Raw genomic sequence first — 27,964 nt, forward strand, 5'->3', positions numbered from 1 at the left:
GCTCTGAAAGGGATTGCACGGCTTCCTCCATTTTGGGTTTCCCCACAACCCTGGAACAGTGCTTAATGATTATGACCGAGCACTTGAGTAAACAGTTAAAACCAAAAAGAGCATCAAATTGCATCACTGTTGCAGAAAGCACTTAAATCAGATAGAATTCTCTTTTTTTCTCTTCTTCATTGGATGAACTAAGCCAAAGGGAACTTCTGTAAGGCTGATGTTTCAAATTAGAAAAATGTAGTGAAGCTATAGTATAAACATTTAAATTACGCCAAAAAGTGTTCTATAGGACAGAGTATGTATTATTCCCATTACTTCATGTTTCCTTTTTTATTATTCCCTTCATTTTAACATCACAAGGGTTTTTTACATGGGTTCTACTATTACCATTATTACAACTGTAGGATTTGAACAGCTATTTTTCAAGCCCACCTGTAAAACAGGTGATTATGCTGATGATTCTACGAGTGGCAACATGGGTGCCAGGGCATTTAAACAGCTTGTTAAAACATAGTTAGGCAGAAAAAGTGGGTATTAAGCACACATTTTCTAGTCCATTGTCATAAAACAAGGCAGTTTTTCCTTTGTTATATTAATACATGGTAATAATAGTGGATGAATTGTAGGCATGGGGGGGGGGGGTTTGCATAAAATCTCAGTAATTGAGGTTGTGTTGTTATGACATGAGGGGTAACTATTTTCATTAATGAGTTTCAAGGTATTTTCGTAAAAATACTGAGATTCTCTTGTGCGTTGCTTAAAAGGTGTCCTGGTACACCACTGATATTATCAGAGAATTACCTAGAAAACACAAGTTTTCTTTGTCCTGCTTCTGAAGCTAAACAGTGTAAGTGAAGAATTTTCTGCTATTAGACAAAAAAATGAAAAGGCAGAAGGTTATAAAGCAATTGCATGTCATTTACTTACATTTTAGATTGTAATTACGTAACTAGAACAGTTTGGTGAGGGATATTTTCAGTTAAATAGAAACATGGAGATTCTGAAAGAAATCATTGTGTTGCCAACATTTATGGCTGGTTTTCAGACTGGAACTGTTCTGGCCCAAAATTTGCTTGAACAGTCCATCAATTGCTATCGTCTACGACAGCTGGATAAGAGATCACAAGCCATTGGGAATAGTAAGCTTAACCCTTTCATTTCTTGATATCCTTCAGTGTTTGTGGGGATGACAGAGAAGCTATGGGTCCCGCAGGGGAAAAAGAGTACTAGGACTGGCTCCCTGAAATGCCTGTACACCAATGCACGCAGCATGGGGAATAAACAGGAGGAGTTAGAAGTCTGTGTGCGGGCTAAAGGTTATGATCTAGTGGCGATTACAGAGACATGGTGGGACAGTTCACATGACTGGAATGTGGTCATGGATGGCTATGTCCTTTTTAGGAAAGATAGGTCAGCGAAGCGAGGTGGCGGAGTTGCTCTTTACGTGAGAGAGCAACTAGAATGTATTGAGTTCTGTCCGGGGTCGGATGAGGAGCAAGTGGAATGTCTGTGGGTACGAATCAAGGGGCTGACTGGCACGGGTGATACAGTTGTGGGGGTCTATTACAGACCTCCTGATCAGGACGAAGGAGTTGATGAGGCTTTCTACAGGCAACTGGAAGTAGCCTCGCGACTACATGCCTTAGTCGTCGTGGGGGACTTTAATTACCCCGATATTTGCTGGAAGACTCACACAGCCAGTCATTCACAGTCTAGGAGGTTCCTCGAGTGCATTGATGATAATTTCTTAATGCAAATGGTGGACGTACCAACTAGGGGAGCAGCGCTGCTAGATTTAGTACTCGCCAACAAGGAGGGTTTGGTCGAAGTGGTGACGGTCAATGGCAGCCTTGGCTGCAGTGACCATGAGATGGTGGAGTTTAGGATCCTGTGTGGGAGGAATAGAATACCTAGCAAAGCCACAGTTCTGGATTTCCGAAGGGCCAACTTTGGCCTCTTCAGTCAACTGCTAAGGGAAGTCTCATGGGAAAGTGTACTAGGCGGTAAAGGGGCTCAAGATAGTTGGTTAGCATTCAAGGACCGCTTCTTCCAAGCTCAGGATCGGAGCGTCCCAATGAGTAGGAAGTCAAGTAAGGGATCTAGGAGACCGGCGTGGTTAAACAAGGAGCTGCTGGGCAAACTCAAGTGGAAAAGGAGAATCTATGGATTATGGAAGGAGGGGCTGGCCGCTTGGGAGGAATATAGGACAGTTGTTAGAGGATGTAGGGAGGCAATTAGGACAGCTAAGGCCTCCTTGGAACTCAATCTTGCTAGTCGGGTTAAAGACAATAGAAAGGGCTTCTTCAAATACATAGCAAATAAAACTAACACAAGAGGCAATATAGGCCCACTGCTGAACGAAGTGGGTACCCTGGAGACAGAGGATATAAAGAAGGCAGAGGTGCTGAATGCCTTCTTTGCCTCTGTCTTTACTCCTGCAGACTCTCCCCGAGGGCCCCGGATTTCTATAGCCCCAGAAGGAGTCAGGACAAAGGAGGAGTTTGCTTTGGTAGATGAGGATTGGGTTAGGGATCAGCTATGCAAACTGGACATCTGTAAATCGATGGGTCCGGATGGAATGCACCCACGGATGCTGAGGGAGCTGGCGGAGGTCATTGCTAGGCCACTTTCCATCATCTTTGGTAAGTCGTGGGAAATGGGCGAGGTGCCTGAGGATTGGCGGATGGCAAAGGTCACACCAATCTATAAGAAGGGCAAGAAGGAGGACCCGGGTAATTATAGACCGGTCAGCCTTACCTCCATCCCTGGAAAGATGATGGAACAACTTATTCTTGACTCCATCACTAGGCATATCAAGGATGAGGGGGTCATTAAGAACAGCCAACATGGTTTTATGAGGGGGAAATCATGTATGACCAACCTTATAGCCTTCTATGAGGAAGTGACTAGGTGGAGGGATGATGGTAGAGCGGTAGATGTGGTTTTTCTTGATTTCAGTAAGGCATTTGATACTGTCTCCCACAGCATCCTCATAGATAAGCTGAGGAAGTGTGGGCTTGACGATCAAGTAGTGAGGTGGATCGAGAACTGGTTGAAAGGAAGAAGGCAGAGAGTTGTGGTCAATGGCGCAGAATCTAGCTGGAGGTCTGTGACTAGTGGAGTTCCTCAGGGGTCGGTGCTGGGACCGGTGCTGTTTAATATTTTCATCAATGACCTGGATGAGGGAACTGAGTGCACCCTCAGCAAGTTTGCTGATGACACAAAACTGGGAGGAGTGGCTGACACACCAGAGGACTGTGCTGCCATTCAGCGAGACCTGGACAGGCTGGAGAGTTGGGCGGGGAGAAACTTGATGAAATTTAACAAGGGCAAGTGTAGAGTCTTGCATCTGGGGAAGAACAACCCCATGTACCAGTACAGGTTGGGGGTTGACCTGCTGGAAAGTAGCGAAGGGGAAAGGGACCTGGGGGTCCTGGTGGATAGGAGGATGACCATGAGCCAGCAATGTGCTCTTGCGGCCAAGAAGGCAAATGGCATCTTAGGGTGCATTAGAAAGGGAGTGGTTAGTAGGTCAAGAGAGGTTCTCCTCCCCCTCTACTCAGCCTTGGTGAGGCCGCATCTGGAATATTGCGTCCAGTTCTGGGCCCCTCTGTTCAAGAAGGACAGGGAATTGCTTGAAGGAGTCCAGCGCAGAGCCACAAAGATGATTAAGGGAGTGGAACATCTCCCTTATGAGGAGAGGCTGAGGGAGCTGGGTCTCTTTAGCTTGGAGAAGAGGAGACTGAGGGGTGACCTCATCAATGTTTACAAATATGTGAAGGGTAGGTGTCAGGATGATGGAGCTAGGCTTTTTTCAGTGATATCCAGTGATAGGACAAGGGGCAATGGGTGTAAACTGGAACATAGGAAGTTCCACGTTAACATCAGGAAGAACTTCTTTACTGTAAGAGTGACAGAGCACTGGAACAGGTTGCCCAGGGGGGTTGTGGAGTCTCCTACACTGGAGATATTCAAGGCCCGCCTGGACAAGTTCCTGTGTGATGTACTGTAGGTTACCCTGCTCTTGCAGGGGGGTTGGACTAGATGATCTTTTTAGGTCCCTTCCAACCCTTGGGATTCTGTGATTCTGTGAAACATGCAGGCTTCACCAGTTTTCACCATCTGAGTTCTTCCTGCTCTCTTTTCATTAGGGGACATCTCATTTTGGCAGCTACTAGCAAATTCTGACTTCTTCAGATGTATCAAGCAGCAAAAAGGAATCATAGAATGCCAAGTTGGAAGGGACCTCAAAGATCATCTGGTTCAACCTTTCTGGGCAAAGCATGACCTAGACTAGATGTCCCAGCATCCTGTCCAGCTGCATCTTGAAAGTGTCCAACCTTAGAGAATCCACCACTTCCCTGGGGAGATTATTCCAGTGGCTGATTGTTCTCACTGGGAAAAATGCTCCTCTTGTGTCCAGTCAAATTTCCCCTGGAGTAACTTGTGTCCATTACTCCTCGCTTTTTCCATGTGACTCCTCATTTAAAAGGGAATCTCCGCTGTCTTTGTTGCAAACCTTTCAATGCTAGAACATGGGGATAAGATCTCCTCTGAGTCTTCATTTCTCCAGGCTGAGCAAACCCACCTCTCTCAACCTTTCCTCATACAGCAGGCTTCCCAGTTCTTGGATCATCTTTGTGGCTTGTCCGCATCCTTTTTTGTATAGAGGGGACCAAAACTGAACACAGTATTCCAGGTGTGGCCTGACAAACGCTGAGTAGAGTGGGATAGTGACTTTATCTCTGCTGGTTATGTCCTTGTTGATGTAACCCAGCATCCTGTTGGCTTTCTTAAAGAGGGGCCATTCCTTGGGGAGAAAATGTGAGCCACGTTCTTTATTTATTGAAGGAGAGGACCCATTGCTTACATTTCCTGAGTACAAACTTGTATAACCGAAGAACACTTTCAGTCACATGTGCAGTATTCTATATTTTTAGAAATATGCTAATTCAGGAGTATGTTAACATAATCCTTTTTGGTTTTGGACAGTAGAAAATTAGAAGGAAAATAACACGTGGAGGCAAACCATCAGTGTAATGGAGCCAAACATCTGAAAGGATGTCATGATTTGTTTTATCATTCTTGACAAACACAGAACAGAAAAATAAGGTAGCTCCTTGTGCACCAGAAGAACACTTGCTCAATTTTGAACTTTGTATTTCAAGTCTCTGCGCTCACAGTGCATTGACAATACTAGAATCATAGAACAGTGTTTCTTCAAAATCACTTCTGCGCTGCAGATAGCACTCTGCCTTCCAGGGTAGATTCTACAAATACAATCAGTTCGAAGGGAGAAATAAGGAATTTTAAAGTAGTACTGTGCGTGTGGCAAATAATTCAAAAGCTGAATAAAAACTCTGTGTGTTCCCATTCTTTGGAATTAAGAAACCATAAAAAAAAAGAAATTATTATATTATTTTTGACATTCTAGAAGCATTTCGTCATTTGGCAACATTTATTGTCTAAATCTGTAGGTACAAATCTTCAGCTGTAGTTTGCTCCTAGAAAACAAGCTTTTGTTGTTTTGATGTACTTTCATTTCAGATCTAGTATACTGACAGTATACTAGCATACAGTTAAGAAAAAACCCCAAATCAGTCATTTACTTATTAGACTGAAAGGTCATCAGAAAGAATGATATTTTATATATGATCATTGCATTGACTTCTGATTCTGTTAAATAATACGTTTATAAAATGATCTTACGGAGTCATGAAGGAAAAGTCTGTTTTGCAGAACTTTATAGGATCAAAGCCTCATAATAACCTTCAAAACATCCTGCCTCATGATTGTTTTGAAGAAGGAGATTTAAGTGGGATTTTACCTAATGCAGTATTAAATTAAATTCCTTATGTATCCTAACACTGATTCTTAGGTCAAGTTGTTCAGTCTTGAGGCTATCTATTGAACACTGAAAGTCCAAGTGAGTTGAGAAAGCATTTGTTTACTAAAATGTGCAAAAAAATGTGATATTTATTCACCTTAGCTTCAATAATGACCGAAGTTTCATAGATAATCCATAGGGGCTTTAGAGAAGAAATTCAAGATTAAGATTTCGTTGTTTTAGGAATAAAGCAATATAAGACAAATACATATGATGTTGCAGCAGCATCTAGATGTTGACTAATCGGATTGAATCATATCTGAACACACGTTTTGCACTGAAAATCTCTCAACCTGATGTCTGAAATCCATTTTCCAGCTTTAAGTTAAAAAACAGTTCAGATGAAAAAATAATCTGAAACAATCTGTGCAGGGGTATTATTAGTTACTTCAGTATAATTGGTTTGGCTTGCACGGAGGAAAACGCTGAATTGCTGCTATTTGTGGTATCAGATGGCTATGTTAAGCAAACAGTGTTTTTCCAGACAAAGAGATTAAAAGTCCTGTAGACTGCAGTAACGTTGTGCAATCATTACAGGATTCCAGAAACAGATATTCTACTTCTGTCAAGTAGAAATGTTGTTGAGTTTGATCTGATTACCTGCTACCTACTATCTATCCTTTTGAGAATGGGTATTTCACTTAATTTTAGGCCTCTAACATAAGGTAGTACCTAGAAACTTACTTTAATTTATCTGTATAATAATTAGAGAGGGAGAGAGGTCCCCAGAGGTGATCAGACTGAAAACAGGTCTGACCTGTCTTGGGGTCTTTCTTGCTCTTTGCTATACAGAGATCCCAGGTTTCATAATTGTCTAAAATAGACACCTCAGTTATATTTCTAATCTCAGTGGAGTAAACAGTCTGTTTTTGCAGTCTGTTTTTAAAACAGCATCAGTATTATTAGCACCTTCTTGAGTCAGCATTTTCCCCTGATTTGAAAGTCCTCAAAACTGTGGTTCCTCTTCTATAATTATATATATGTAGTATATATATATCTAAAATATAAATAATATGTATTATCAGAACAAGCCGTTGATTCTGCATTTAGGTTTTTTCAGTGACACTTTTAAAATCTTAGCCAAAACAACAAGTAATGTAATTTAACCAAGATCCATCATTTTATCATATTTGCATCTGAATTTTTGGTACCTAGACATAAGGTATCTTACCTCTGTATTGTAACTGTCATCACCAAATTAGATAGGTACTCTTAACAGTGTGTTCATAGTAAAAAAAGAGTCCCAAGAACAGCTCTCAGCAGGCTTTGTTAAGCCTCATGCTTTCCTTCGATTAGCAGTCATAGGAGTAAGTTGCAGTTGGTTACAATTGATGCATGCATTTGAACTGGGTCTTACAAAATTTCTTCAGTTTGAACAAGCTCAATATTGCATGAGTGACTGTTCTTTAGGATTAGAGTTACTCAATAGCAAACCTGTTCAGCAGTTACAAGGGGAAATACTACTGTCACAACAGCTAAAGCATACTCAAACTGCTTAACAAACTGTGGCTGATTTTTGAGTGAAAACCTCAGTCTTGAAAAGGCATCATGTTGAGATTAAAATGAACAGTGTTATCACCATGCATTACAACAAACTGTATGATGTAACATACTCTTTCTTCTCTTGGGAATGGTTTACACTCTGTAGTACATAGACCAAGAACGAGACTCAGTTACCAGAAATTCACCTCTTGAACTCTAGGGAGTGGTTTGTTTCACTTTAACATATTAAACTACTTGGTGCATGTTGTAGAAATGTGCTGTCTTCTGTTGTTGCACTGCTTGAAAGCCAACGAGGAGGCCTGTTACAGGGTTAGGCAAACTCTTATTTGAACAAATTAGTCATGCCATGTTAAAGCAATTAATGCTTTTTGACCAGCAGAGGATGGAGATCGTCCAGTACCTCCTTCAGGCAACTGTTTGCATGATGTTCACAGTTTAATCCCTGCCGTACATACTGGAGGTTTTGGCCTGAGAAAACTTCAGTTAGAATTACATTGTCCTACATTACATATACCAATAGGGAGTACAAAACCGTAGAATTTGTACAGCTGAGTTTCATATGCTGTCATGAGAACTAGGACCCATCTTTCCATGACAGTGTTTTACCTTCTGATGATCACTACCAGTTGAAATGCCTTTGACATAGCAGCCCTACACTAGCACTGGTTTGTTTGCAATCTTTTGAGGTGGGCAAATTCAACATATCCATGCTGATAGGTGAGATCTGTGTTACCCATATCAGCCACATTCCCAAAGTTATGGTGTCCTTTTGTGCAGCAGACATGTCTCAGTTGGAGGGGGTGTTAGACGCTGGGGTGCACCAACAGGCTCTACAAGCTCTGACCTCCTTGTGGTTACAAGATGGTTACCTTTCTGTGTAATCCTTTCCTGCAACTTCCCCTCCTGCCTCCCAAGATTTTGCTCTTTTTCCTTCAGCTCCTTGTTAAAATACAGCTGTTTTCAGAGGAGCCTGATCCAGGGTTACACAGCTCTACCATATCAGACCTGACCTTGAACACAGGCAGCTGACAGAGTGTACTCGATGGGTTTTACATCATCATGTAAAATTACCTGTAAAATACTTCTTATAGCTATTTTGATGGAAGGGTTTTCTCTCTGTCATTATGCAGTCTGTTACAGAACCGCTGTAGGTAAAACATTTATGCTACACTTATCCTGAGCTTAAAAGACATTGGACTCTGTCTTATTTGCATCCACAGTGCTAACGGTGCCAGTGTGTGTCATGAGCAGCGCCATGTTCTGCCTGTCTGGACATGGGACCTGCACAAACACTTCAAGCCTCAGAACACATTTGACAGACATGTAGCCAGTTCCCCTCTAGTGCTGACACTCCCTGGCACAAGGGAAAAAGTGCAAAGAGTGCCACAATCCCTTATGAAGGAGGGCCAAGACACTCAATAAAAAATATTTAAAGCAATTTATAAAGAAAGGCCACCCCAGCCTGAAAATACAAAGCAAACCATCTGAATTTAACATGCATTTTACTATGGATCTGGAAAAAAACAGTGAGGATATTTTACTACATTCCAGCCTTGCTTCAAACCTGATTTGAGCATCTGCCATTTTCCCTTATAAAGTTGGGAAAACAAATGTAGAAGGACGTGACAATGACATTCATTGCCACTCCCATAAATGGTGTTGACTGTAGGCTTGCTAAGACGCAACTCTTTCGTTTTTTACTTAGATTTCAGTTGACGGCTTCAGAAATATTGCCAGCGGCTGCACTGGGATTCAGAATTTGCTGATCAACCAAATGCCAACTCTTACAGACAGATGTATTCAAGTAAGAAACTGAAAATAAGTCCGTACTTTGAACAACTTTGTGCTGCTGCAACTGAGTTATCCCCCCAACTGACTTTACAGAAAGTTATGCAGATACAATTTAAGAGGAAATTTTTTTAATCTGGTACCAAAATATATGTATCTTGCTCACTTGCAATCACTTTCAGACTATTGCAGTTACCTTCTTTTGCTACTTAGGTATGGCTGAATTATGGTCTTCCAGTTTATAAATGAGAGTTTTCCAGCTTTTTCAGCGTTAAAACAAATACAATATATGGCAACAGCATTCTGCTACTGATTTTGCCCATCAAAAAAGAATTTTCAGGCTTCTGCAAAAGTGATTGTTAACTGGATCACTGTCTAAGGTGTCTGCATACTTCATGTCTCCAGCTACTTAACTTCTTTTCCTTGTGTTCCCAAACCTAATAAATATATGGAGAATTTCAATAATTTATGTACTGCTAAATTTACTGTTAAAATGGATTGTAACTATTTGTTTGAAATTGTAACATTTGGTATTATATGCAGAATATTTGCTCAGCTTTTATTACACGACAGCATAGGTATATGAATATTTTATTTCACCTTCTTCCCTTCAAAGGCTGTGGTTGAAAAATGCCAACAGATAGCATCTGTTGTCTTTCTTGACTCTCCGCATCTTTCTGATACAACTTTCAAAGCCCTTGCTGAATGTAAACTGGTCAAGGTCAGCATTGAAGGTTAGTATAATAACCCACAAAATTATTAAGATAATGTATTTCTAGAATTCATCCAGATAATTTGAAATACATTTTTCAGTGAGCATTTGAATGAGGCCATTAATGTATGTCAGATACGTAGCTAACTTACATCTTCATATATTTCAACAGGGAATAACCAAATTACTGATTTAAGTTTCAAGTTAATGAGTAAATGCTGCCCATACATCAGGCACATTCATATGGCTAACTGCCAGAGGATTACAGATGCTGGTCTCAGGATGATTTCACCACTGAAGCATATTCTTGTACTGAATATAGCAGACTGCATAAGGTACTGTATCACATCCAGATTTCTGCAAATGACTGCAAAGGAATTTTAGTAAAGTTAATTATGCTCATAATAAATCCTGTTAACACAGCTTTCAGTTCAAAAAATGAAGTATTAGAGTATTAATTCATGTATCTTAATATGTAAAAAAAATAATTCTACAAGTAATTCTTTTTCCTGCACCATGTTTTCAAAAAGCCATTCATTACTCCAGGTCAAGCAAAAAATTTACTGTAGATATAACATTACTTAATAGCCACGTCATATTTTAGTGCTGGAATGTGGCTATGAAGATGAAAATTATAATGAAAGCCAATTCCAATGCCACAACTCTATTAAAATTTAGATATTGTTTAATTTTGTGACTATCAAAATGATAAAGTACTAAGATATAAACAAAACTGCCAATATTTTACAATTACCAAGACAACATTGTAAATTGTGTTGTAGAGGAAGGATGTATTTTACGTGAAGACTTCCACTTCAGGAGTGTCATGTATCAGTAGAAAGAAAGATAAATGATAGGGCAGCTGCATGCTTGTTCCCTGTCTGTGGCATGGTGATGGAGTCACGGATGGGAAGAAACAGCGCAGGCAAAACCTCCAAACATTTCAAAATCAACAGACCTATAAGACAATACAAAGAAGCAGAATTGCTGCTTGTCTTAAATTTCTGCTGCATGTGGAGTTTTAGATTCTATTCTAATGTGTCGTTAAAGTACTTTTTGTGCCTGTTACTGCCGTGCCTGCATAAAAATCTGATAACATCGCATGTAGATGTGCTGAGAAGTGCTGGAGTAATACCATGACATCATGGTGGTGATTCAGCTGGGCAGATGGGACAGCTGCCTGCATTTTCTGGTTTAACATTTAGAAGGCTGGATTTTCCAGCCTGTTAGCCAAATCTTAGGCTGTGTGTTTGCACATGTCTACTGTCTCTACTGCTAAAGAAATCCTGAATTACGTTAACAAAACTTTTTATGTAGTTGTAAAGCTATTGTAAAACTCTGTATTTCTATTACTTCTTTTGCAGACGTTTGTGAAAGTTTCAACATTCACAAAACTATAGACTGTAACACATCTAAACTTGTGTCGTCGGCCAGATGCTCACCACAGCCACTCTATCACTCTCCTTCTCAACAGGGTAGAGAAAATACAACAAAAGACTCGTGGGTCGAGATAAGGGCAGGGAGAGATTACTCACCAGTTACTGTCATGGGCAAAACAGATGTGACTTGTGAAAATTAATTTATCACCAAGCAAATCAGAGTTGGATAATGAGAAATAAAAACTAAATCTTAGAACACCTTCCTCCCACCCCTCCCTTATTCCCTGGCTCAATTTTACTCCTAAATTCTCTATCTTCTCCCCACCAGCAGTGCAGAGGGCAGGGAGTGGGGGTTGTGGTCGCTTCATCACACATTGTCTCTGTCCCTCCTTCTTCCTCAGGGGAGGACTCCTCACACTCTTCCCCTGCTCCAGCATGGGGTCCCTCCCACAGGAGTCCGTCCTCCATGGACTTCTATGTATAATTGACTGTATTGCCAGGCTCTGCATTCCTTATGGACTTTATACAAGTAAACTATTCTGAAGCTATATTTCTTAAGTTTATCTCGAATGAAAACCTACTGCATTGTGCGATAACGCCAAAACTACCACAGTGGTTGAATTAATGCAGTGATTAACACTTTACGAATTATAGCTTCATCTGTAGCTTGTTGTCACACAGTGAGGCTCTGTTCAGGTTATTTTATTAGAAGTGCTATTCTTTACCCATATGCTTCTGGGACTTTGGGATTTGCCACGATTCTTTGTATTGCAACAAACTGTGCAAGCCAAAATATGATTCTGTCCTACAGAATTCTGGGATTAATTTTTTATTCATCAGGGAACAGAGAAGAAGTACTGGGAATGCATTGAGAAGCTAAGTGTACAGTAATGTTAAACATACCAGAGATATGAACTGAATCGAAACGCCCAAGTTATCATCAACTCTCCAACCCTCTCAACTTGGCTGACAGATTTTCTATGTACTTAATTTTTATAACCTTTGTGTATATTATAATTTAGCTATATGTGAGTTATGCAGCTGCAAGTGAAACTCAGGTCAATTCTTCACTTATGTGTACAAAACAGCTGCTACATGCACACTTACACTACCTATGACTTTGCTTCCGTGCTAGAGATATATTTTCCTTTAAATTAATTCAGCTCCTTAAAATAACAAAGATATTACTACAAATATTACTCTGAAATGTTTAAACAGGTTCCAAACTCTGTCTTTTGGAGTGCTGTCATATCTGAGTGTTGGAAATAATGGAAGTTCTCATAATCTCATATTTGAGATATATTCTCATATCTCAAATAGACTTTGTTTTCAGTGAGTTCCGGTTTTCAGCAGTTCCAAAGAGCAATTAATCAAGCCATTAATTATTCTGACTCTTTTGGGGGTTCAAAAAGCTGTTTAAAGAATACCATTATTAAGTTCTGCTTATCTGCATTTTAGGTTTCTGGATGCAGCTTGTATATCGACTTGTATGAAGTAGAAAAAATACATGTTACAAATATTGTCTACATTTCTCTTTTAGCATCAGTGATGAAGGTGTAGTGCCATTTGTACAAGGTTCTTCAGGAGCTAAGCTAAGAGAGCTGAATTTGACTAATTGTATTCATGTCACTGATGCTTCTGTCACAGAAATAGCACGAAGGTAACATCGTTCAGTGCAATATTTTTCTAGTGCAATAGAATTGCAGTACATTTCTAATATTCCTAATATGCAGTATATTTCTAATGTTTCTAAAGTTCTTAGTATGTTAATAAATCGGTAAAATCATACAGCCAATCGTATATAAAAAATTGTACTAGATAAAGGATTAATCCATTTTGGCATCTCTTAAAAATGATCCATTATATAAAGGGGAATTGATCAATATAAATATGGAAACCTGGTAAGACTTAATTTCAGGGGTGGAAAAAAGTGCTTAAATGATGGTTAACAATGACACAACTGCATTAAAAGATTAGTATGTATGTGTTGTGTTTTGTAAATTCAAAAAGTACTGATGTCTGCAGAAACAAAAAGCTCTCTGTTGCTGCACCTCTTCAATTCCAGTTCCTCAGAAGAGCATTGGTATTGGCAATCCAAAGACCATTTTTAAATCCCTAGAGAAGACTGGAGTCAGTCACTCCACTCCTTTCTAGATCCCCCAGTAGGCCCCATTTATGTTTTCATTACAGTACTTGTGAATAATCATTGCATGTTTGCTAGTTAGCCAGGGAATATGTTATCTGTTTTAATGATGGATTGTTACCCCTAAGAATCTGATAATAGTACTTGAGGAGTCACATATCTTAGGTCTTCAGGTTTGGTTATGGGAAGATACAGTTTACAGTGCTTATATACACAGTAAAATTCAGTTTTCCGTGTACAGTCAGTGAGTGCTGATTTGCAGAACCTGGCAATGTTTTTTCTTGCTGCATACCATTATTTGCATGGCTGTAGCTGGGTGTGGGTACAGGCATGGGGTCCTGTATTATGTTGTTGGATTGAGCTTGTAAATTCCTTTGCTAGATGTTAGAGATTTGGAGATGGGGGAAAATAAAGCTAATTTTAAAAGTATTTTTATGAAATACAGCTCCTTGATTTCCGTATTCTGATTTCATTATATTGCTGTTCATAGAATCATAGAATCATAGAATAGTTAGGGTTGGAAAGGACCTTAAGATCATCAAGTTCCAACCCCCCTGCCATGGCCAGGGACACCTCACACTAAACCATCTCACCCAAGGCTCTGTCCAACCCATCTTTGAACGCCGCCAGGGATGGAGCATTCACAGCTTCCTTGGGCAGCCCATTCCAGTGCCTCACCACCCTTACAGTAAAGAACTTCATCCTTATATCTAATCTAAACTTCCCCTGTTTCAGTTTTAACCCATTACCCCTTGTCCTGTCACTGCAGTCCCTAATGAAGAGTCCCTCCCCAGCATCCCTATAGGCCCCCTTCAGATACTGGAAGGCTGCTATGAGGTCTCCATGCAGCCTTCTCTTCTCCAGGCTGAACGGCCCCAGCTTCCTCAGCCTGTCTTCATACGGGAGGTGCTCCAGTCCCCTGATCATCCTTGTGGCCCTCCTCTGGACTTGTTCCAACAGTTCCATGTCCTTTTTATGTTGAGGACACCAGAACTGCACACAATACTGCAGGTGAGGTCTTACGAGAGCAGAGTAGAGGGGCAGGATCACCTCCTTCGACCTGCTGGTCACGCTCCTTTTGATGCAGCCCAGGATATGGTTTGCTTTCTGGGCTGTGAGTGCAAATGGTTTGAAACATTTGTGCATTAAGAGTGGAGTCCTTGGAAATGCCTATATAAGTTAGGTATCAAAACTTTAGAGTGTTATTTTCATAGGTCCCCTGAAAAAAACGTAGCAAAGGTTATTACAAAAATGAACTTACTATGCTACATTGCTGTAACAAAAGCAGAAAGCTGACACTTGTGTTCTTTATTTTAGATGTCATGAATTGACCTACCTAAATCTGTGCCACTGTGAAAATGTGACTGATGCTGGAATCGAAGCCTTGGGAAATATGTTGTCATTGATATCCCTTGATATCTCTGGAACCAGAATCTCGGATACGGTATATATATGATTAAAGAATGAAGAATGTGTTTATGTTTATCTAAGCTTCCTGAAAAAAACAAAGAAGCAATAAAAACCCATTTAAAAACCTGCCTGGATATGAAGCAGTGCCATTAAAAAGTATTTTAGAAACATGTAGAGTACAGTATTAGCCCAGGTGGAGGCAGTAACAAATAAAAGGTATTTCTTGAGTCGGACAATTTGGACATTTGAAAGAGGGAAACAGAAACTGCCAGAAAGTTTGGCTGCTATGAAGCTAATCTGAAAAGAATGTTTATTAAGGAGATATAATTTTGCTCCAGGATGATTGGGCCTGAGAAAAACTAGGGGAAAACAACTATTTTTAACCTTTATATTTGTAAGAATTGGGTTTTCCATTAGCTAGATTTTATGGTGCAAGCTCAGGCATGTTAGCTCTAGCTGAGTCACTGCTCTACACTGTGATCTAGAAAATAATTGCTAGTGAAAGAATTACTAACATGGTATCTTCAATGTGTCAAGATGAAAACACTCCGGAAAGCAAAACAGTGAGTGTGGGAGCCAGGTTAAACATCACAGACCTCCACATTAGATGTTCTTGGCAGGTTCTGGCTTGTGTGCAGGGTTCAGAGCCAGTTCTGCTCTTTCCTCTACTTTTGGGGCAAACACTTGCCTGAACACAGAAATGAAGGAGAAATCTCATGGAGAAAACTTACCATGGGGGCTATTTGCTCAGCCACAATTCAAGCAGATTTCTGACCAAGAACTTTATTATTTGTCTCCAATAGAGAGTTTGTGCTCTGTGCAAAAGTAATTAAAACGCCTGAATCTTTTAGAGAGGCCTGAAAATAAAAAACAAAATTAAGCTCAACAAAGAGTGTTGGGAAATCCAAGATCAGAAAAATTTTATCTGAATGAAATTTGTGCTGCCTTGAATTACCATATTTCAATGTAAAGGTTCTCTTTCTCCTTGCCTGCTACAACTAGTCTTTTAAAATGCTGTCTTGCTTCTTTAGTTTTCACATAGCACAACTCATGACCTCGGCAATAAGCCAAGCTCTTTTGCTTATACTGCATTTCTGAGGCTTTCAGTTTTCTCTCTCCCACAAGACAGATAAATTAAGCAGGAAACTGTCCATTTATCCATTTCTGTAATTTCTGTTCCAATTGCCAGTACTAGCTACAAAACTGTTACGGACTTTGCTGTTTGCTGTGTTTGGGTATAGAGCATGCATGCATACATAATAAATACATTCTCTAATCTTAAAACATTAATTTGATTAAAGAAAATCTAGAAGTCTGCTTTGTAAGAAGCTGCTATTTGTATGCTTAGACTTTATATTATATGTTTTATTAGCATACAAAGTTGTATTAAGATCTCTTTCAATTTAGACTTAGTAAGTATTGCTTAAAAAATGTAGCACAATGTTTTACGTGCAGTAATCAGCACCATTACTCTATGCTGATGAAGAATGGTAAGGCTCATACGCTTTCCTGCAGCCTGTGAAGTAGATCTCTGTTGCTTTTGCTGTCTTGCTATTTAGTGTGCAAAATGTAGAATGTACAACATAGATTTGCACTACACAAGAGAATTTTCCTTTCTGTTTTATTTTCAAATGACAGCAGAATCATTCTGCCCATCAAAGCAGAGCAGAATTTACTACAGTAAGTTATGACAGACTTAATCAAAATGGGTTTTTCCACTGTTGGTGCCTTCCTCTTCTATAGTTGAGGCATTATTTGGTGCCAAATAAGTGAATGTTCCCGTTGCAATCTTGTCTCATTCAGGAAATTTGTTGCATTTGGATGAAATACATTAACTCTTAAAATTGCTCCTGACAAGAGATCCTTGTTAATATAAAATAAATAAATAAATACAATGCCCTGTAGACTCACAGTAATTAAAAACTGTAGTGCTGATAAGAAATATATCAAAGGTATCTCTCATGCTTGGAGAAGTTTTTTATTCTTGTCCTCAGTTTACTCCTCAACAAAAAGACTGGAAATCTAATAAAAATAATAATTGCATATATTCACATTTTAATATGGTGTAGAAAGTTATGCAATTTACACAGAAAGTATATGCCTAGGCAAACTTCTGATCACAAGCTAGAATAAGGCACGTAATTCATCACGTTTAAGTTGTATGTGTTTAAGCGTCTTGCTGGATAAGTCAAAGACCATTCATTAACAAAACCCAATATCATTCACTGAAGAGGATATCAACTACATGCATGTGAGATACCAGTAGCATAGTGAAGAAGTTACTGCTCTGTTCTCATTAGGACTTTGACTACCTTGCTCTTACTTTCAAAAAAAATATAGCATTAAATAAAAGACCCCACAATTGCATTCTAACTATTAATTTATTCGCTCAGTTCCTTCAGCATTCATTCTTTTGCATTTTAGAAAATATTTCCCCCTTTAGTAAAAATAGATTTTTTTAAAAAATAACCCATTTTCAAGTCTGAATAACTTTTTTTAATGGTGTGAATGATATTGGTTCTGTTTTTGTCATTCCAGAAGTACTAGAAATTGCTTTCTTAGCGTTATAAACAACTTAAAAGACACTTGGAAATGAAAAGATTTGCAACCTAGTGACAGCACTGGAAAAATCCACAATGACAAAGCAAAGCTGTCGAGTTCTTTGAAAGAGCTCCCTTTAAATTCTTTGAGCAAATTCCCTTGTTTTCTAGCTAGACCCCCCATTGTTTCCCCTTGCATTTTGCTTTTCTTAACTCCCTGGAATATGGACCACAATGTTTTAAATTGTGAGTATGGTGAACATGTTCATGAATGCACAGGTAATGCCACAAGTTATTTTAGATATCATTCTGAACCTATTTACAATATATACAAGGAGTTCAACCTTCCATTGCGGAGCTGGAAACATTAGCATTTAGAACCCAAACCTATTTATCTTTCCTTTAAAAGCAGACTCTGTGGAAATGCTTCCAGGAGTTTCCCATGCTTCCATGAGCTTTATTCTCATACTGTCCATACTTTTATTAACATACTTTGAACTCTTTGTGATGTCTATATGATGCAGCTTTGGCAGCTTTGCTTCAAGGATGAGAGTCTGGAAGTGTGCAGCTGCCTGGCTTTCCTCATTCCAACACAAGCTGCTGATGCACATGGCCTGGACCACCCATCTTCTTGGGACATTCAAAAGAAAAATAAGTATAGAAGTGTCAGGACATTTGAAGAAAGTGTCTTAAATCAAACAGGATTTAGACAGAAAAGTGTAGCAAAGAATAATAGCAGGAATTGTTAAAGAGACTTAGTTAACTCCTGAGTTATGTAGAGTATCCAGCAACAAAAAACTGTAGTTGCCCTGACACAGACTCAGAGAAGCTTAATATCACTGGTGAATTGTATACAGTGTAATAATGAGAGAGAAAAAATAGCCTAAAACCTAAAAAATAGGTAGAATACATGTGAAGAACCTCAATACACTTCTGAAATCAAAGATAAAAAGAAAATATGAAGCATATAGAGAAATATTTTTTGCTTTTGCATTTTCTTCTGCAATGACTGGCATACATGAAGTTCTCTTGTGATAATCTAAGGCCCAATTCTTACTTCTGGTTGAAAATGCCTCCTCAAGAATTATTTGTGGCATCAAGTCAGCTAATCAGGCACAGGGGTTTTTTGTGTGCTTTGTGTGTAGTTACTTTTTAAAGTAAAGTACTCTCTAAATTGAGGATAATTTCTCATTAGGAACTCTGGAGTAGTGGTTATATAGCTGTATAAACAGCTAGCTCAACTTTCTTTTCTTATGTGTTTGTACTTAATGATCTTCAGATCCTGGCTGTCCTGAAGGCTTGGCTTCAACATAAATATTTACTGATATCTTAATAATAAAAACCCCAAACTAAAAGTGACATTTTGGATTTCCACAGTTCTCTAGAATAATTTCTTTGCACTCTTCATGGGATTCTGAGTCAACAGTGAGTTGACCCATAGCCTGGATTCACATTTTGGTCTACTAGAAAATTAGGCCAGGACTGAGGAAGAGTGTTGTAAAGGTTAAGAAAATAATATTAGCAGGTCTAGCAGATATAACCAGCAACAGACTGCAAACGAATTGGTTGCATTTGATTTCCAAAGGAAAAGACGTGACAAATCACACACATTCCCACGGCAGGGAAAAGGAAATGCTGAAGTATGTTAAAGTGGGCTTCAAGTTCAGATGTTAGCACTCCAGTTTGCTTGGGAGGATAGAGAAAGAGATAATTTAGCTTGGAAACTTAGAAGCTTAATTCTGCATAAGGACAGGAAATGCTAACATAGAGGATTTTTACAATCAATGCCAGATATGCTAACACCTTGAGTTCCAATGCAAATGAGTAAGAATTAAAGGTACTTATCAATTATGAAAATTGGTCTCAATGTCTTTATAGGACATTTTGTTACAGTGGATGCCCTGTTGTCTGGAGCTAGTGTTAAGAAACATTGGCATCCGTATCCCAGAAGTTACGATCTGGTCCAACTGCAAATGGTGTTGGGTACAGAAAATCATTTTTATAGCATGTATTATACACAAAGTCATCTAGGGGGATTTCTGCACTGCAGTACAAAAATGTCTCTACAGTTCCTGCAAACAGATCTGACCCACCCTTATCTTAGCTCAGGTATTGGAAACAGTATAGCTACATTTGCCTAAGGACTTAACCATTTTCCAGGTTTTTGCTATCTGAAACTGAGCTGAACTTCATTCTGCCACATATGTATTGTTATTAGAAAAATGATACTGTATGATAGGAATTACAATCTTCTCTTGTGTTTGATCCATGAAACAGGTGTCTGACTGTGGCTAATCTGTGCAGAAATCTGAGCATTTTAGAGGATAAGCTGAGTTATTTAATATGAAAAGGCTCAGAAATTGAAGGTAGGAGATACCTCTTAAGAGCTGTCTTCCAAGAGTCACTTTGAGTTCAACCTGTTGGTTTGGAGTATGAACAGGAAGTAGCATCTGTATTATCTCTGGAACATAAAGATAGATTACAGATGCTGACCTTTAAGGTTACAAATGTGAACAAAAAACTCAGAAGCTGAAAATAGCGTAGCACATGGTTATTGTTAGCCAGAGTTGGTACATTCTTTGCAGTCTGCACTTGAAAGGCAGAGACTTGCAGCTTGTGAATATAAATGACAAAGAGTTGTTCTTTGGTATGCCATAGCCACAGATGACTCTTGCAAGTGAAGACCCTCACCACCTGGTACAGCTGATACTAATTTTCTCATCTACAAAAGCCATGGTGGAATAATAAGTGATGTCCCGCAACTATTTGTAGGCCTCATGTAATGAAGTAAATGAAACAGAACAAAAATGTAAAAATTTCTTGAAAAAAAAAAAAAGCTCTTGGTGAGGAATAAGAAGTTTCTTTTAAAGTTGTTTTCTAAATGGAAATGGTAATATACGTTCTAAAAGATGAAGGACAAAAAGTCTTCTCTTTCTCCATGGCAACAGAGATTGATCCAAATACACACGGTGATTTCTGTATGTTAAATGGGAACTATGTTTTTGGAGACACATAGAGTGGGTGATCCTAATCTGTATGTCGCGCAGTATTTGTTTTGCTAGCATCTATTTCCAGGAGTTCCAATGATGATATGATAACTCTGACCATATCTTTCAAAAATGTCTGGAGGCTTAGTATGGAAAATAAAAGTGTACAGAAGTAGGTCAGAATCCTGGATGGGGATACTGATAGTATTTATCAGGGAACACTACTGTACAACTCAGGAAGTCTGATAAAACTAGTGATAATTGTCTGCTTTGTATATATGCTAAACACAAAAAGAATAGTTAAAAATGTCATATAGATTAGACTTCCAGTGTAGGGCTTGTTTGAAGAAGATTATTTTTGGAAATATCAGAGTTTCATGGTTTTTCTATAGGCAGTTTGTAATGAAATTCCTTGTCTTCCTTGTCTTCACTCTTTCCCTTCTCAGATCTGGAATTATTAATGAAATGCCTCAAAGGAAACCTTGATTTTCACTGAAAAAGAAAAATAGTTGTTCTGTGAATCAGTGCCACTCCAGTCATATAAAATGATTATAAATTAATTCATAGCAGCATTAGTTGTCATGAATCTTTATAATATCCTTTAATGTTTCATTACCAACTATATTAATGTGGTGCCACTTTTAAACAAAGAAAAATGCAAGAAGAAATCATGTCCATAAGGTCACACCTATCACTATCAGTCTCTGCTGTAAGAAATTCAAGTTCTGACATAAACCCGTTTGGGGTTTAAATACATAACTGGCTTTTTGTCTTGCTCTGGTCACCAAGAAATTGACAGCTGTAGATTTTCATGGAGCTGTTGGAAGTAATGCTCACCACGTAACCGCATCTGCTGAGGAAAATGCAAATGTCTTTGTTTCCAGAAGTAGCCAGGGTTGCAAATCTCTTTCATTGTTCCATTTTGGTTTTATTCAGCCTGGGAGATTTCAGGAATTTGCAAAATCTGAACTCCAGCCGCACTCTTCCAGCATTATCATTGCAGTCCACATCTGGATTCCAGACACTAGTTAGATGAGCTTATTTTTTCAAGATGATATTTCCTCTCTGTGCGCTGCTGTTCACTGCCTAATTGTAGATAATTTATTAACCATATGGACTAAAGTGATAACGCTGTTTTTCAGTAAAGTTTACTTTATCGGTTTGAAGCCCAGAGATGTTCTGCTGTGACTATCAAAATACATTCTACAAAATCAGCATTGAATTCTCAGATTAGAGAGTTTAGGACCAGAACATGGTCCTGTTTCCTGATGTACAAGCAGTAAAAATCACAAAGCCTCTTCAGAGCCTTTTGCACTCCTAAAATAGGAATTTACCAATGTTTTCACCTCCCTGTTGTCTTCAATTTTGGGGTTGTTCATGCACCTGTGGGTGTGATTGCACCATCTCAGACACTGTCTTGTACCACAGCTGTAGCCATGAAGACCTGGCTCTTAAGCAAATCATAAAGGCAGCAGTTTTAAGATATTATCATAGCAAATAGTGTTTTGTTCTTCCAACAAGAAAAAAATGTGAAAAGTTCTTTCAATCCCAAATTTTGGAGATCTGTAAATGTGTTTTCCTTTATGAGAGTCCTGGTCTGTGTCCTGTGGGAGTATTTCACACCCTGCTACTTTTCTTCAGTTTCTGTCTCTCTGAACAGGTAGGAAAACCTAATTTTTGCCTTTTCAATTAAATTATTTCTCCAAAGAATTCTAAACCCCTGTACATACTTCAAGCAAAAACAGGAGGTTAAACTATAAGCACTCTGCTGAGGACGATGTCTTAAAGGTGCTGTAATTCTTAGAAGCTTTAATATACAGGCACCATATATTATTGACCATCTTGACATAATTACATATAATTTGCATGTATTGGTTTTTAAGATTATCTGGATTTTTTTTAGGGTTTGAGGGTTCTTGGCTGCCATGGAAAAATAAAGGAACTTTCTATATCAGAATGCAGAAACATCAGTGATACTGGGATTCAGGTAAGACTTCACCTCTCCTCTTGGTGGTTCCTGGGAGCCTCTCTATTGCTTATAATTAACTGTGTTCAAAACTGATCTTATTTCATCATTCATTCTTCATTACACTGTTCAACACTCTTGCTCTACTTCAATTCGTTTCTGTATTTTCCTCGTTTCTTCCAGGAACTTTAATGCATCTTGAATCCCTCTTGACTCTGAAATTCACTCTACAGGAGCCTAAATTTCTAATGAATTGCACTGTGCAAACTGCAGTCTAAGTTGCTGGTGCAATTATTTCCTTCTTGCTCTACAAATCCTTCACCAATGTCTATCTATCTAAACCAAACTTTTCCCATCACTGGTTTTCAGGTTTTGCTTTCTGCTTCTTTAGTTACTGATTTGTTGAATGCCATATTCAGATGATGCAGCATGCCTAGCTCAATGGAATAGTTGAATTACATTTAGTCTTGAATGTGGGGGTTGATCATGAACCTATGAGTGTGACCGCACCATTTCAAATGTTGGTTCCTCATGGGCTGCTGATACCTTACTGCACATCATTATCTCGTAGTGACACAAACGTACGTCTCAATTTACCTCTAATGGCATATTTCTCACTAGTATAAATGGTATAATTACTGTTATAAAAAAACCCCAAAATATATCTCAGTAAGAAATGCATGTACATTGGATAAATGTCTTAGCTGTCTTATGGGAAAAATAACACAAACTGCACTGTGCCATTATTTGAATAAAACCTTTACAGAAGCATCAAATGAGTAATTTAATCATATCTAATCAAATTGATATCAAGCTAATCTGCTAGAAAATGGACTACATGTATTTTAAGCTACCCGTTTGAAATACTGACTTCTTATTCTAAAATCCTCATCATGGTCACAGCAAGACATCGATTGAATCTCACTAAACTTCTTTTTTTTCCATTATTTTTCTTTTTAAAATTACATACAGTGGGTTTGAAATTTAAATATTGGATCTGTGCAATATAAACCCAGATATTAAAGACTAGATTAAACCATGCGTTTTTGTAGTGTTCTGCTCTCATATTTAGCCTATGAGCTTCGAAATAATTTTTATAAAGTAATCACACAGGAAATTACTTAATTTGTATAAAGGCAACTTTCAGATGGAAGTTGCCACAAAAGCAGTTATTTACGTGGATGATAACTGAAAAAGTTACACAGTGAGAAAATGCTCTCTCTTTTGCATAATCAGCAGCTATCACAGAGATGTTAGTACTAATACAAAATTTGAATTTCATTTTACAATGTTTATGGGGTTTTTAATATTTCTGCTTGCTGACTCTTGCTTTTGTTTAGTGAGTGGCAGCAATGAGACTCGCCATCCAAACACTTAGACGATGTACACTGTCATAGCAGCAGTAACTACGCTTAGATGACTTATACTATCATAGCAGCAGTAACTACATGCTAAATTCTGATTTAGTAGTGCTTATTCTCTTGTTTCGGTAAAATTAGTTATTTGATGTTACTGTAATTCTTTTTATGGGTAAAGCATTGCATTCACACTGGAGAAGGTGCAGAGAGGGTAATAGGGATGATCAGAGGCATGGTATAATCTCCATAAAAGGAACAGATAAGTAAGCAAGGAACCTGCGGTCTGGGAAGGGGATGGTTGAGGGAATACACTGTGATCTCTTCAACCACAAGTGACATGAAAAGGGTGGAAAGGGGTCAGTGTTTGCTGTTTACTTCATACATAATTTAGTGGACAGGTAATGAACCTAGTTTGAATATTCAGAATGAAGAAAAGCATGGTTTCTAAAATGTATACTTAAACTGTGCAATTCCTTATCCTTATCACAGGTTGGTTGAATTTCATCTAAATCCTTATGGAGATTTGACAAACTCAATATAATTGCATAGATTTACTGCTGTGTTTCAGAAGAATATAAGAAATAAACACTAGTCAGTAACTTTGCAGTAGAAAAAAGAGCCATCCATCTTGTTAGGAGGGAGAGAGGATTCACATCCAAATAAGAGCACTTTTTTCTGTAACTGAGAATTGTTCCTAGTCATATGTAACAGAAATGCTGAAGTCATGATTTTTTAATTGTATGGATTTCATGCCCATAAACAGTTGCAGATCATGAGGCTGCAGGTACAGGCAATCCCATCACATAATCCCAGTCTTCAGCTTCTACATTTTTTCCATTATAAAGCTGCAGCCTTCATAATTTTATTGCCATATATATAAGAATGAGTCAGTTGTTGCTGTACCACAAGGGATGCATCTGGATTGAATCTTGTTACTCAACATACACGTCAGGCCATTAGGATTTGCTTCTTTAGGAATAATTCTGACTTGCCTTTCGTGAATGTTCTGTGTAAAAGAGTTCCATGTTTTTAACTGGAAGAATGACTAAGTATGTATATCTTGTGTACCTCATGGGAAGTCATGTAATGCCAGTGCTAATGCTTTCAGAGGAGAATAATCACTTCTGCATTGTGCTGTGCTTATGGATAAGAAGCTATTTCACTTGTCTTACCGTATAAAGTAAGTTCCAAACAAAGACTATGGAAAACAGAGTGTTTATTATTTCCTTGTCTGACATACAAATTTAAACTTTTTGAGGAAGAAAGCAGCAGCAGGGTGTACATGCAGAAGTTACAGAAGCCATGTTGTCATGGATCTAGGGAGGACAGGAGAAAGAAGAGGTATGAAGTAACCCAAAACAAAATGTTAAGTCCTTTTTTGTAAGTTGAATCTATAAATAACCTCTCATATGTTATGAGGTTATGGAAATTTGTAGAGAGTAACCCCATTTTATGCTGCATGACTTGGTTCTCCTTTGATTATATAAAGAATATTTAAATTATGTGAAAAGAAAATGCATAGTAAGAGAGGTTTCCTAACACTGTGAAGGTAAATTGCTGGAAAGTTATAAAATAGTTAAGTAATATAACTGAAAACTATATAAACAGAATAACATGGACTGTACAGTGTTAATTCTTGTATTCATCCCCAGCCATTATAACAGTATGTAAATGCTTATGTGATCACATATTTTGTAAATAGGATCTTTGCTTATGCATAACTCAGGTAATGGTCACTTAATGAGCAGCAACTTAGCATTTCATATTTCCTTTGATGTCTGTGTGTGTCTTCAGGCCTTATTTACACGGAATTCCAATTGTGTAAATAAGTTAGAAAATTATGTTGTTTCCTTCATATGGTATTTGATTCTTTGTAGTCTGAACGTTTTGCAAACACTGTTTATCTTCGCAACCTCTTCCATTGTTTTCTTTATAGACATAGGATACAGAGATGAAGAAAGCAAACAAAGCTCCATTCCCTTTGATTGCAAATATAATTTTAGTGCTCTTTGCAAAATAATGTTGGGGTAGACTTAAAGTTAAGAGCAAATTCAGAATGTAACTTTGAAGGGTATTTTAAATATGTCTGTAGGAAAACTATGCCAGTAAAAACAAGATAAACGTATCACACAGGCACTGAAATCTTGGCTTCAGCTTGTGTTACATACCCTAGCTGAGAATGTTGTGATTAAGCCATCACATCCGAGGTCTAATTCCGAAGGGAGTGCATTTTCTCTTATACATGAATAAAACCAGTTCAGTTACTGGGTTTAGAGTGTTTCTGTGTTACAGGTAACAAACAGCCTGTAGAGCTAAGATTGAAGTAGGAAAGGTACAGAAGCCAATTAACATAAATTCTGAATTGCCCACTGACAATTCCGAATTCTGGTCTATGAACCGAATTTCTGACTTACTAAGGGGTTTTGCATCTGTTTGGGTAAGAGTCACGAAAATCACACAGAATCATGTCGGTTTTGACCATAACTAAGTGAATATTTTCCAGTGATCATTCATATGTTACTGTCCGAGTTGCTGTTCACGAGGAAAAATAGGTATGTGTCAGAGGCAATAATCTACAGGATTTTTTTCAGAATGATAAATATGTAATATTTGTGCATGATAGATATGTGGATTCGCGTGCCTCCATGTGCATGCACGTGTGCTGTTTCTCCATGTGGTCTTTCGTCTGCTTACCTCAGGACTAATTCTTGAAAGTTTTGAAAAGCTTCATGCAACAGTGTTTGGTTTTTATTCACTACTACACAAGTATTTCCTTCTTGGCCTACAGAGGTGGAATTTCCATTCCAGTAAACGACAGATTACACTGGCCTTAGGCCAAGATAAGCAGGACTGGAAAATCAGCTCAGTGGCAAATTTAAGGCGTTTTACCATGGGCTTAGGGTAGACATGACAGAAGATGGACATCGCAGGAGATATTCTCACTGAAGCTAAAGCTTTGTTTGAGCTGCAGAATGTTCTGTGGTGATCACATCATGGCACTGTTAGGTGACAAAATATGATTTCAGGTCGCTTGGTTCTTGAGTTAACAATTTTGCAGGCTCTTGAAGGGAAGGTTTCCACAAACACAAACTAGTCTACCTTCTCCTTCTTCTGTAGGCCTAAGTGGATGTTTTCAGGTTTGAAAAAGATTCAGGCCAAAAGGCAAAGAAAGTTGCAGAGTGCAAAAGGAGAAAAGTGTATTTTATGAATCTATGTGGCCTTTCATAGAAGTTTAATTACAAACAATAAATGTGCATAGTATGCCAAAGTTATAACTATTCATGTTTCATGAAAAGCGAAGTTTTAGGTGGGATTCTCTGATGCTATTTAAAATATATATTTTAATGTGCATTTTGCCAAAAAAATTATTCATACGATCACCTGCAAGAGGTGCAAGTATCAAACCTAAGATGAAAAACTCATGAACGCATTGAGTTGGTTAAATTGTTCCTTTGGTCTTTTCAGTTGGCGTTGTAAAAGCGAGCAAAGTATTTATGCAAAAATTTAAAACCTCATGTAGAAGCTGGAATATCTTAATAGCAATAGTAGTAAGAATAACACTGCCTTACACCTATTTATCACTTGCCATCTGCAGGTCACCAAAATGCTTTGTAAACAGCTCTTGCAATTTCATAATTTCCACTCCATTTTACAAGCTGGGAAATCTCACTGCATGGTTTTCTTTGTTATTTGCAAAGATAGAATCATAGAATCATAGAATAGTTTGGGTTGGAAAGGACCTTAAGATCATCTAGTTCCGACCCCCCTGCCATGGCCAGGGACACCTCACACTAAACCATCTCACACAAGGCTCTGTCCAACCCATCTTTGAATGCCGCCAGGGATGGAGCATTCACAGCTTCCTTGGGCAACCCATTCCAGTGCCTCACCACCCTCACAGTAAAGAACTTCCTCCTTATATCCAATCTAAACTTCCCCTGTTTAAGTTGGAACCCGTTACCCCTTTTCCTGTCACTACAGTCCTTAATGAAGAGTCCCTCTCCAGCATCATTATAGGCCCCCTTCAGATACTGGAAGGCTGCTATGAGGTCTCCACGCAGCCTTCTCTTCTCCAGGCTGAACAGCCCCAACTTCCTCAGCCTGTCTTCATACGGGAGGTGCTCCAGTCCCCTGATCATCCTTGTGGCCTCCTCTGGACTTGTTCCAGCAGTTCCATGTCCTTTTTATGTTGAGGACACCAGAACTGCACACAATACTGCAGGTGAGGTCTCACAAGAGCAGAGTAGAGGGGCAGGATCAGCTCCTTCGACCTGCTGGTCACGCTCCTTTT

The 27,964-nt window shown here is 38.6% G+C and overlaps 1 protein-coding gene across 1 annotated transcript in view; it reads left to right on the top strand.

Moving 5' to 3' along the window:
- FBXL13 (F-box and leucine rich repeat protein 13) overlaps positions 1 to 27,964 on the top strand; it is a 92,345-nt gene that overhangs the window by 50,418 nt on the left and 13,963 nt on the right. Inside the window, exons 13-18 of the mRNA XM_065666717.1 lie at positions 9,096 to 9,194; positions 9,795 to 9,912; positions 10,063 to 10,225; positions 12,810 to 12,929; positions 14,730 to 14,856; positions 22,253 to 22,336. Of these exons, the coding sequence (XP_065522789.1) occupies positions 9,096 to 9,194; positions 9,795 to 9,912; positions 10,063 to 10,225; positions 12,810 to 12,929; positions 14,730 to 14,856; positions 22,253 to 22,336 (711 nt within the window). The remainder of the gene's footprint in view (positions 1 to 9,095; positions 9,195 to 9,794; positions 9,913 to 10,062; positions 10,226 to 12,809; positions 12,930 to 14,729; positions 14,857 to 22,252; positions 22,337 to 27,964) is intronic.

Source organism: Lathamus discolor, chromosome 1 (assembly GCF_037157495.1).
Source record: "Lathamus discolor isolate bLatDis1 chromosome 1, bLatDis1.hap1, whole genome shotgun sequence".
In the NCBI taxonomy this organism is placed as follows: Eukaryota; Metazoa; Chordata; class Aves; order Psittaciformes; family Psittacidae; genus Lathamus; species Lathamus discolor.